At 38.6% G+C, this 12,451-nt stretch overlaps 1 protein-coding gene across 3 annotated transcripts in view; it reads left to right on the top strand.

The window, feature by feature from the left end:
• PTPRB (protein tyrosine phosphatase receptor type B) overlaps positions 1–5,275 on the top strand; it is a 126,854-nt gene extending 121,579 nt beyond the window's left edge. For 2 of the 3 annotated variants that reach the window (XM_023226528.2, XM_023226527.2), the window contains one exon: positions 640–2,242. In XM_023226528.2, the coding sequence (XP_023082296.1) occupies positions 640–662 (23 nt within the window). In that variant the 3' untranslated portion in view covers positions 663–2,242. Of the gene's footprint in view, positions 1–639 lie in introns of all 3 variants that reach the window. The other variant, XM_023226529.2, reaches the window with a different exon arrangement.
• Positions 5,276–12,451: the final 7,176 nt, after the last annotated feature.

Raw genomic sequence — 12,451 nt, 5'->3', positions numbered from 1 at the left:
CTGTACCACCCAGCCTAGCCAATATGTTAATGAGTTAACAATCTGTAAAGCACAAATAAAGAGCTACTATTTAGAGGAGTCCTTTGTAAATCAGATAATTCTTTTGTACTATAAATAATTACCCCCCAGTTAATCTGTATAGTAAATTAAGGTTTTTGCATGGGAGATTCCTTAAGAGGCTTCAGTATAGAGCAAGTTCTGAGGAATCTTGGAGGTTCCTTTGTCTTGTTTTGACTTGAGAATCTTTTTTTAGAGTAACCTTGGGCACTCCTGAAAGAAACTAACTATGGTATAGAAAAGGATAAGCACCAGGCACCTGAAGGCTAAGATTCAGGTCCAAACTCTCAAACTAACGAGCTTTAACAAGCTGTGTAACCCTGAGTAAGTTACGCTGACTCTCTGGGCCTATGGCTGCATCCATAAAAACAGAGGTGATCGGCTAGAATCACTAGTCCCTTCCAAGTCTAATATTCTGTGTTTCTAAATGGAATGACCTGGTCCCAGTAGGAATGGTCTCATCTTAAACTAGGTTGAGCTATGTATTTCTGCTGGTCTTTCACATTGGTAATATTCATCAACAGAACAAACAATTATGACACACCCTGTGGCAGTCTCTAATTACAGTGTTCTTCCTTTCAGATCCAGTCTATTCAAGGCATTGAGAAAGAATGTACCTGAAGAGCTCCTGGATAAAAATTATTCACTGTGTGATTTGTTTTTAAAAACTTGCTTCATGCCCTACAGAGGTGCCAGCTATTTCTGTTGATATTATGTATAATTTATTAATCCGGAGAATGTTTAAAATTTTATATAATTTAAAGGTAACAGATATTATTGTACATAGTTGTATTTTATAGTTTCTTCTGTAAATATGTATTTTTCATGTTTAATATTAAGCTTTATATAATACTATTTTTCCACACTAAAGTGTTCATGACTTGTTCTACATAAACTAATTCAACCTGTGTGACAGGACTACTGGTAAAATGCATATGGAGGTGGTGGCAGAGACAATCCCTTGGGCCATGTTTTCTACCTGTTTTGATATTCACTGGACAGGACAAAGGGCAGGGCTAGAGAGAGCAAATACTATGTCTAGCTTTGCTGCATTGCTGTCCCATGAATCTCGAGAGCCAACGGGCATGTCCTAAACATGCTATTAGGACAAATGTAACAGTCAAAACAAGGATTAGAGGGAGAAAAAAGAATTAAGCAGCACCAAAGCTGAACTGGATGGTTGTGTCTGAACTAGTTGCTCTCTCTCCTTTCTCCTACCAGGGATTCAAGCCAAAGTGGTTAGCTCAGGGATCATGTAACTTGCAGTGCAAGCCCAGGATGTAGGATGCAGGGTTGAGGGTTCTGATAGAGAATGATTCCAAACAGAAGTGATGAATGCCTTTTGTTAAGAAGATGCCAGCTGTACCCAGACTGGAAACATAGCATGCAAAGCACTATCTATCTATAGTGATTAGAAATCCTCTCATTGCATTCATGGTGTGGAGTGTGAACATCCACACCCATACTGTAATGTGTTTATGCACACTAGTTTTTGCCTCATTTTCAGTGATCTCCAGTCCTAGAAAAGTCACAATTATCCATTCCTACTTGATTTCCCATTAAAAGAATATTATGGTGGCAGACTGTGCCTGATTAAAAGACTTAATGCCAACATTTTCATAGAAATGACTACAAACATCATATATAATAAATTTAAAAACAACAGCAAAAACAAAAACAGTGGTCTTTAGTAAAATTTTCAAAAATATTTTTAGTAAATTAATGAAGTCAAAATGTCAAGTAGTCACCCAAAGTTGCATTTAGTAACAAAAGGCACTATGTACTGTACCAAGTTTATCTTCAGTATTTGTGCCTTACTGTGACTATAACAAATTCCAATGAGTGAGAAAGTGGGTATTTCCTTCATCAAGGTCCAGTTCCGAGAGCATTCCTGGGAAAATTTGAACGACATTTGTATGGAATCTTCATAGATACCTGAGAAGATGAGCTAGAGATGTTTGCCTTTTTCATACTACAAATTTTTCTATAATAAACTTGGGAATTAGAGGTCAAGTTTGTTGATGGCATAGCTTCCTTTGCAGAAAGAGTACATTTCTTTTCAAAGTATATATTTTTGTAATCTACCATAAAGTCCCATAATACAGTGAATGTAATTGACATAATAATTGAAAATCATGGACTATACCTAAAATAGTTATTTATAATTAAATAACTCTACACCCAATCTGGAAATTTTTCCAGGGTTATTTGAAGTTTACAAAAACGTGCAGCATAATCGTAAGTTTCAAAGTTTCAGTTTCATTGTGCTTAATGCCCTTGTGAAATGACAGTCTTAGGCTCTGATTCTGTATCAAGGAACTAAGTGGATCTTCTGGAAATGAAAAGGAACAACATATGTGTAAGTGCAGTAGATGTACCACCATCGAGAAAATAGAGGTCAGAGATTTACGACATGTGGCATCTATTAGAAATCACCTTTCCTACATGGAAAAGAAAAAGCAAGAGAAAAAGCAGAATTTTACACTAATGTTGCTTGATGCAAAGCACATTAATGCCTGGAAGGATACATTCATTTTTGACTTTTCATTCACTCAGAAAACTTTTAGTAAGTGCCTGCAACCCTGTTTCAGAATCTACCCATTTCTACTCACATAAAGAGAATCCCCATAAAGTTAGGACTGTTGTTACTACCTTCAACTGAGCTTAAAAGAGCCTCATCAAAGGAATGGGATAACTGAGCCGGTCCAGGACAGTGGTCACCTTCCACAGGCCACACACTGGAAAGTGCTAATGCTACTTCAATAGCAAACCTCTGGATCTAGAAGAGAGAGCAATTAATTGCACAAACCAGGAATTAAAACCATAAAAAAAACCTATACATCTGTAACAGTAAATAATACTCACATACCCTGGCAACATCTAGGGAAGTATCAGAATTATGTAAGTGGACATGACAGGGAAAAATTGTAGGTTTGTTTAGTCTAATCCAACCCAGGAAATGTCTATTCCCACCCTACACTCAATTTTAAATCTCCTTAACAACAAATACGTCACTATTCACTCCTGCTCCCGGGAAGACTAAATACATTAATTGATTTATTTATTAAATTTAGGAGAAAAAAGTTTTCCTTGACATTCAGCTCCATTGGATTTATTTTCATTTAATTGCATCATGTGTTATGTCTTGGTAAACACTCCATCTCCTGTCTTGGTGGGCATCCTGTCTGTGCACCTGTGCAATACACTTTAATCATCAAGGCTTCAAAGTGCTTTTGAGCTATCAAATCTTGGGAGAGTCCCATCTAGCATCTTAATAATCATTTTTCCAAGTTCGTTATAATTAACTCCTTTAATCTCATCTCATTAAATCAATTTTGTATTATTATTCTGTTGTTCTCTGGAAAGCAGCCAGTTGTTCAGCTCTTGAATCAGAATTTTCAAAGACTCACCTCTCTTACCTGGGCTTGCACGTATTTGTCCTAAGTAATTCTCTATCCCTCAAACCTCTGAGTCCCTCTGTTTTATTACTTGCCCCACTCCTCCCAGTTGAATATGTTTTCCCAATTGAATGTGATTTTTATCTACTGTTCATATTATCTTTTATACTCATAAGTATAATTTCATAGTCCTTTCAGGTTCCACATCATCAAAAAGATGACCATAATTTCCCTTTTTTTTTTGAAATGGAGTCTTGCTCTGTCACCCAGGGTGGAGTGCAGTGGAGCAATCTCAGCTCACTGAAACTTCCGCCTCCCGGGTTCAGGTGATTCTCCCTCAGCCTCCTGAGTAGCTGTAATTACAGGTGCCTGCCACCATGACTGGCTAATTTTTGTGTTTTTAGTAGAGATGGGGTTTCACTATGTTGGCCAGGTTGGTCTCAAACTCCTGACCTCAGGTGATCCACCCACCTCAACCTCCCAAAGTGCTGGGATTACAGGAGTGAGCCACCACACCTGGCCAATTTCACTTTTAAATACTAAAAGGCACACAGCACACAGACATTTTTGGGACAGTTTTCTTTGGGAGGGTCTTTGATAAATTTTGTAATCACCTTTTGGAAGAAAGTCCAAAATGACATGTGAAAATATTATTAAACCATTTAGCAGATGTCCAGCAAAATAAAAACAGACCTCACATGCTACCCTTCACAGGCTGATTCTCTTGCCTTGGTGTCTAAGGATCCAATTTCTTGTGTTAAACATTTTCCTTGCCTTTTGCAATAATATTATTGGCCATATACTAAATTCTCATTCACTTAGCTTTCTGAGGATTCTTTGACGTTGGAATCCTGAAATAATAAAGCTACCAGATCTGCACAACAGCAGCGGTAGTATCTGAGCCCAAACTCTGGGACACTCTAGAGTTTTAGTTTACAAACATGAGCCAGACCAAAGGTGACCTGGTGAAAATCAATAGGTAATAAGTTGCTTGTGTATGTTAGCAGTTCAAGGGCTTTCTGGGTTCCATTTCATTGAGGAAATGAAAATATTATAACTGCTTAGCCAAGACAGAGCGGCAATAAGGAATGACTGATCCTCCTCCAAGTTGCAGTGAGCAAGCCCTCAAGCCTACCTCATTCCTGAAGAGTTGAAGGAGAAAATGCTGTGCTAATTTTCTGCACTGCTATTTTTAACCTGAAATTTAGAATTACATCAGGTATTCAAAGAATGTTCCCCATCAAAGGAAAATCGGTAAACGATGACTGCAAAAAGCAAGTGAAATGATGCAAAGAGAAAATATTTGCAAAAGAGAATCTAACCAGACATCATCAGGAAGATAAAATGGCATCTCTTCTTTGTGGCCTGGGTGTGCTTGGACAATCCTGTCATATGTTTTTATTAAGACATGTTGCCCTTTTGAGGATTCACTCTGACTACATTGGCCAGATGGTTTAACTGATTAAACAATTGAGTCAATTTAGTTTGCTTTTTTAATTGACCAGATATTTAACTAAATGTACTGGGTTTGGCATTTTAGACACACTGCCTTAGATTCTTGTAGAGAATGATGACTTTGAAAATGTTTGGCCATTTTAGTTAAAATGCAGGGTAACATTTGATGCAGCCATGATAACAGGAAAAATCTGTTCTGTTCTAAAAATGTTTCTAGCAATAGAAGTATTTCTGGCTAAGAGAATACTCTTGACTTGTAGGGAGGCTCCCTTGGAATAAATGTATGCAACACAAATAAGGCATTTTATTTTTTAAAACATTGCCTATATAAGATACACTTATTAAATAAAGAAATTGTTGGTGAATGCTCTGAAAATAGAGGCTTATGTAATGGAAATAAGAGATTAACAGGTTTACCAAAGATTATTTTTATAACCTGTATGCCAATTCACATGATCTTATATAAGACACCAAAATAAGTTATTCAAAACTGTGAATAATGTCAGACAAATGCAATGTGTCCCTTCTAGAGCAGTCACAAAAAGGATTGGTTATAACTGTTTTAATAAATACTATCCTCACCCCAAGAACAAGCTTTCAGTTATGTTGAGATGTTGTAATAGCTGTGTGCGTAGATAAGCACCCCCATCAAGAAAGGAACATGTGCAATTGTGGCTTTAAGAGTTTGTGGCAGAGCTGGACAGCATTCCATCTGCAGGTTAGTAGGAAAGCCTGTACCAGCCTTTGTGGAATGTCCTAGTCTGCCACACTGACAAGAGGGTGCACCAATGCTCTACTGGAAGAGTATTTCTGGTTTTCTGTGGACTGTTGGGCTTATAAATTCTTCAAGAACAAGGACCAAGTCTTTAATCTCATCTCTAGTCCTACTTGGTGGAAATTAGTGCGCAGCTCACAGACATTCTACACACACTTCTTGAAATTGCTCCTGACCTCATATTTTGGATGTTAGGTAGTCAGTGTCCAATAATACTGTTGTCCATGGAGGGTAATCTAGCTGTTCCTTCATTTGTGTGAAGCATAAATAATGTAAGTAAATACAGCAACTGAACTTTTTATGTTCTATAATAGAGCACTTTTAAGTTTTTAATATCATTTATTATTTCTCTGAAAATCCAGTCAAGATGGCAGTAGATGATTCTATTTTTTCATACTATAGCATCTACCCACAATATTGTGTTTCTAACTGTATTTGAACAAAGAACTTCCTTAGTCTTTCAATTTAAATTATGTATTTGCTTAATATATTTTTATATTTGTAACTGTGGTTAAAAAAATCTATATAGCATCTCGCATACATTCTCACTAGTACAGGAATAAAACTGCAGTTTGTTGAAGGAGAGTGTTCTGTTTTCTATTCACCTGCTCCTCATTTATCAATTTTTGTCATCTGTCTGTTCAGGAGAAAGGCCAAAAGTGACTGCTTTAAAATGAGAAAAATCTTCCATGACATTATCATGAAGAATATAGTTGTCTTAACCTTTAGTCCTGTAAGTACTGAGTTGGTTACGTACAGTATTGTGTTCATATAATAGACTCTCCAGCTGTCTCCAACTAAATTCCTGTTTTCAGTTCTTTACTTCATTAATAACCAAATGTCACCTGTTACCAACAGTGTTGGTGTACTCTCAGAGGTACTGCCCTGGTTGGATCACCACTGAGCCCTTCAGAGACACTTCAGACATTTGCGGACAGTGTGACATTTGGTAAAGAGACGCTGTGCCTATTTCCAGAGTCATGAGTTTGCCCTTTTGCCTTTTTCGTATTTTAGCGGAAACAGCACTGTCCTTCACAACTCCAATATTTCATTTTTCTATAACTTGCTCACAGAAACATTTTTAAAAATATATACAGTAGCAGATTTACAAATAAAATCATTAAATCAAAGCAATTTTCCTTTTAAAACAGTTTCTGGATTCAAAGAAGTAGGTTAACAAAATAAATTGACCTATGAAGCTAGACTTTTCTTTTCCAAAGTAACTATTTGACGGAATTTATTCTTAAAGAAAAAGAGAGTATTGCAATTTGAACTGATCACTTGGTAATTTTGCTGATATATCTTCCATAATCATAAAATGTTAGAGCTGGAAGGGCTGGCCAACTTGGGACCAAGAATGTAGGAAACCAAGACATAAATTTAACAGCAATACAGCAAATAAAATAAAATATAAAAATATAAAATCAAAATAATACAGCAAAATAAGACAATGCTGAAATCAAACCTGGTTTTCCTATTACTCAGGGGGAGGACCTGTTCATATGTAAATACAGACAAATAAAAATGCCGCTCATTGCCAGGACAGTGGCTCACACTTGTAATCCCAGTGCTTTAGGAGGCTGAAGCATGAGGATCACTCAAGGTCAGGAGTTTAAGAAAGCTGCTCAGAAAGTCAATGGACACAATAGCTATTTCCAACACTAAAGCAGAACTGTCAGTGGAGCCTTTACTGTTTTGCATGGTTAATCCTCTTTTTTTGGTATCTCATGTCTGGAAACATCCACGTATTTAAGCAAATCTCAGACTGTATTTAAGAGTCATACCTGAACAAAAGTCATCACAATCTTAAATCTGAACTAATATTACATATAAAAGGAAAAAGCAGGATTTTTCTAACACAATATTATTATAAAACATTATTGAAACTAATTGTATATGAAACTAATTGTATCAAACCTTTCAGAATCCAGAAGAGTTTCTACAGCTAGATTTTCAGAGAACTGGCAAGACTTTTGATGCTCCTGATGAAAGGAGCATTCATAATAGAAGAGTAAAAATTAACTGGTAGAATCTGAGCCTGAATAATAAGAGAAAACCATGCAGGGATGGTTCTGTGTAAAAGTTAACAAACATTTACCTCCTTACTAAAGGAGGTAACGAACCCCAAAGGCCACGCTCACTAAAATATCTCCCAATCCAGTCTTTTCCAAGGAAAATTCTACTATTATAATAGAGAACTGTTGATATGAATGAAGCTGGCTTTTTTTCTAGGATTTGTGTGACAATAACTTCTCCTTTGACCAAAACTTTAGTTAGGTTCCTCAGTGTCTTCTGCCTGACTAGGCCCATCCTTGTGCTTCCCTCTCTGTCCTCGTAGACTCCAGTTTAAAGTAAGGTTAGTGAAAATCTCCCAACCTAGGTACCTGACCACCCTTGGTATCTTATCACCCGGGTCTGTCTTCAGCAGGAATTCCCTTTACCCCTGATGTTTCCCCTTCCTCTTAGTGAGTTTTCATCCACTGACCTCCCATCCTGCTCCTGCTTTAAATAGGAAGGGGTAATTTTCCTGTTTTATTTAATCCCCACTTGTCCTTGCTGAAGTTGAAGTTGAGTCCAATTTCTCTCCCCTACAGCAAAACCCCATGCAGATGTCCTTGTATTTACTACTAAGGACCCTCTTAAATAAAGCCTGCCTTACTGTCTTTAACAAGTGTCATGAATAATTTTTCTTCAACAATTTTAATGATGCAACAACCTTTGTGTAAATTATCTTAATATAAAATTACTTTCCTCTTTGGCCCCTGGAAGAAACTTGGCATCTATTTCCATCTTAAGAAAGAGTTGGCAATGAAATATGTTTCCTGTCTCCATTATCCTGCTGCAAACCATTAGTGGCCAAGAAGTTTCTGTATCTCAGGGCTTACCAAAGAGTTACAGTAAACAACAACAACAAAAAAATCACAAAAGCTGACAATACAACCATAGAAACAAAGTGCAATAGGAGTGGAGAAGTTCAGAAACCACGGAATATTACTAAGTCTATGCTTTAATCAGATAATATCCTTTGTGAGACATATAAATTTAAACATTTTAAGACATTCTTTTTTTTCCTAAAGAACTTTGCAGTGACCACTAACTTAGTAGATATCCAAGCTGACGTTTCTCCCTGACTCAGAACAGATAGCAGAGGGGAGGAAACAACTGTCTACCTGCAAAGAATAACACAACAGCAATAAATAAAGATGAGCCAGGACAGAAGGGGAAATAAAACCAATGGTCCTACTTTGTCGTTCAGGCTTTAGTGGAGGACTATGAGGACAAGACAACTGGGGAGTAAAATTAAAGGTGAGAGTCAGGTCTGAAAGAGCTATTAGGAGTCTCAGACCTCTCGTAATAGCAGAGGATTTTCAAATTCGGCCCAAGAGGAAGACATTGCAAGACCTGTTTAAGAAGGGGACTAGAAGTTCAGCCTCTAGGATGGTCATTAAAAGCTGAAACATTTAGAGCAGGGGTCCCCAACCCCCAGGCCATGGACAGGTACTGGTCTGTGGCCTATCAGGAACCAGGTTGCACAGCAGGAGGTAAGCGGTGGGTGAGAGAGCATTACTGCCTGAGCTCCACCTCCTGTCAGAGAAGCAGTGGCATTAGATTCTCACAGGACAGCGAACCTTGTTGTGAACTGCGTATGCGAGGGATCTAGGTTGAGCACTCCTCATGAGAATCCAGCCCCTGATGATCTGAGGTGGAACAGTTTCATCCCGAAACCATCCCCCTCCTTCCACCACCCCTCAAGTCCATTGAAAAATTTTCTTCCACAAAACTGGTCCCTGGTGCCAAAAACGTTGGGGACCACTGATTTAGACAGAGCTTTTTACTTTTAAATGGCACCCAAGGTACTCGGTGAAATAATCTGTACAGCAAACTTCTGTGACATGAGATTACCTAGATAACAAACCTGAACCAAAAATAAGTTTAAAAAGAATAAGGCTGGGCGCGGTGGCTCACACCTGTAATTCCAGCACTTTGAGAGGCTGAGGTGGGCGGATCACGAGGTTAGGAGATCAAGACCATCCTGGCCAACATGGTGAAACCCCATCTCTACTAAAAATACAAAAATTAGCTGGGCGTGGTGGTGGGTGCCTGTAGTCCCAGCTACTCAGGAGGCTGAGGCAGGAGAATTGCTTGAAACCAGGAGTCGGAGGTTGCAGTGAGCTAAGATCATGCCACTGCACTCCAGCCTGGGCGACAGAGTGAGACTCCGTCTAAAAAAAAAAAAAAATAATAATAATAATAATAAATTAAAGGCACCTGAGGCTATTGTCTTTTTGAGTGCCTTCAACTTCCATACACTATAGATTAATATCCTCACTTTACAAATAAACAGGTAGAAGCACAGAAAAGACTGGAGAGTGGTCCAAAATTTAGTAGAATAGGAACAATGGCTAATACACATTATGCACTAATTGTGTGCCAAATGTTCTATATGTTTCATCTAATTCAACTCTTTATACAACTCTTATTATTACACCTATTTGGAGACAAAGAAATCGAAGCTTAAAAAGACAAGGTAGGCCAGGTGTGGTGGTTCATGCCTGTAATCCCGGCACTTAGGGAGGCTGAAGTGGGTGGATCATGAGGTCAGGAGATCGACACCATCCTGGCGAACATGGTGAACCCCTGTCTCTATTAAAAATACAAAAAAATTAGCTGGACATGGTGGCATGTGCCTTTAATCCGAGCTACTTGGAAGGCTGAGGCAGGAGAATCACTTGAACCTGGGAAGCGGAGGTTGCAGTGAACCAAGATCACACCGCTGCACTCCAGCCTGGGCAACAGAGTAAGACTCCATCTCAAAAAAAAAAAAAGACAAGGTAATTTTCCCAAGGCCATCCAATATTAAAGCTCAGCTTCTAATATGAATCCTTCTGATTTCAAAATGTGACCTCTTAACCTCTATGCCCATGTAGCTCAAAGTTTGGTCCCCAGACCAGCAGCATCAGCATCACCTGGGATGTTGTTAGAAATGCATATTCTTAGACAGCACTCTCCAGTCCTACTGAATATGAAAATCTGGGGATGGGTGGGGCCCAGCAATCTGTGTTGTATTAACAAGTCCTCCAAGGTGATTCTGATGCATGGTATTGAGTACTGAGTTTGGGCAACCTCCCTGGTTTGTAGATTCTCATCTGTCAAATTTAACTCTTTGAACATGCCCTGTTTGACAAACAGGAATAGTAACATGTAATATTTTTGAGCCCTAGCACATAATAAGCATTTAATAACCATTAGCAACTAGTATTACTATATGTCAGGTTTTATTCTGAACTGCTTTGCCCGCAATATATCATTTAATTATTTTAAAACCAAATGAGGTGAAGATTATCATTCCATTGTAGGAGTGAAAAGAGCTTCTTCTTTGTCCTCTGAAGATTTGCTGAAAATCAACTGACAAAAGGTAAATTAATAGGAGAAAAGGCATACAAATTATTAACATGCTCGAGGGAAAATCACAGTGATTGCTCAATAACCCAGTATGGTATAGGAGCTTATATATCCTTTTTCATAGAAGAGAGAGAAGATAGGGAATGCAGACAATTCTTTTGAGGTACAATAATCATTAGGGAGAATGAATGGACCTGGGAAGTTGAAGTAGACATTACAGGGAGGTGAGGGGCAGAGCTGCACAGAAACAAAGGTTGTCTTTTTTTTTTTTTGGAAACAGAGTCTCGCTCTGTCATCCAGGCTGGAGTGCAGGGGTGCAGTCTCAGTTCACTGCAACCTCCACCTCCTGGGTTCAAGCAATTCTCCTACCTCAGCCTCCCGAGTAGCTGAGATTACAGGTGTGTGCCACCATGCCTGGCAATTTTTGTATTTTTAGTAGAGACAGGGTTTCACAATGTTGGCCAGGTTGGTCTCGAACTCCTGATCTCAGGTGATCCGCCCACCTGGGCCTCCGAAAGTGCTAGGATTATTAGGATTACAGGCGTGAGCCATCCCGCCCAGACAAAAGATTGTCTTATTATGCAGATGAAGTCCCTCAGTTAATCTCTTGGAGCAGCACTCTGTCTGGGCATGGTGATGACTCCTAGTCTCTCTTTTCTCCAGTGGTTGGTCTCTAGAAAGATCCTTTGGGAGGGGGGTTAAGACCACAGAATTTCTTTTAGAAAGTTTTCTTGATCAGATAAGGAAATTCCAAAGAGTCCCTCCCTGAGCTTGGGGTTGTAGGGCAAGGGGGTAAACACCGTTAAACCTTGATTCTGAAGCAGCTTGTAGGAACTCTCAGCACCAGCCTTTAGAGTATCATTTTCTGAGTCAACATAATCCTATAAATGAAGAAGCAAAGGCATACAGAAAGTAAGTAATTTTGTCCTAGGACATGTCAACCTAAAGAAAAAACAGAACCTAAGGGAAAAAATTAACATAAGTAGAAAGTTTATTTGGGCCAAGTTTGAAGACTGAAACCCAGAAGCATGGACTCAAGTTGCCCTAAATGTATGTTCCAACTTTACAGCAGTGACAAGTGGGCTTTTAAAGGAGAAAAGAACAGGCATACAGGAGAAGACATAGCCAAGGAAAAAGAAAAAAAGAAAGAAAAAAGAAATAAGAAGAGGCACTTCCTTGGTTGTTTACCAAGAACTGACAATAACATAAACTATTGATTTGCTATACATTGTTCTTTGTATCAAAAATCCCAGGAACATAAAGATAATGGGTGAGGCAGCTAGTCAGAAAACCACAGGGAAGAAAAGAAAGAACAATGTCTTTGAGCAATTGCCTTTAGGAATGGAATGGGTGCATGACTGAA

The sequence above is a fragment of the Piliocolobus tephrosceles genome, chromosome 10 (genome assembly GCF_002776525.5).
Source record: "Piliocolobus tephrosceles isolate RC106 chromosome 10, ASM277652v3, whole genome shotgun sequence".
Lineage (NCBI taxonomy): Eukaryota > Metazoa > Chordata > Mammalia > Primates > Cercopithecidae > Piliocolobus > Piliocolobus tephrosceles.
Note: the sequence above shows the minus strand (reverse complement) of the source record. Positions and strands in the feature narration are given on the sequence as shown.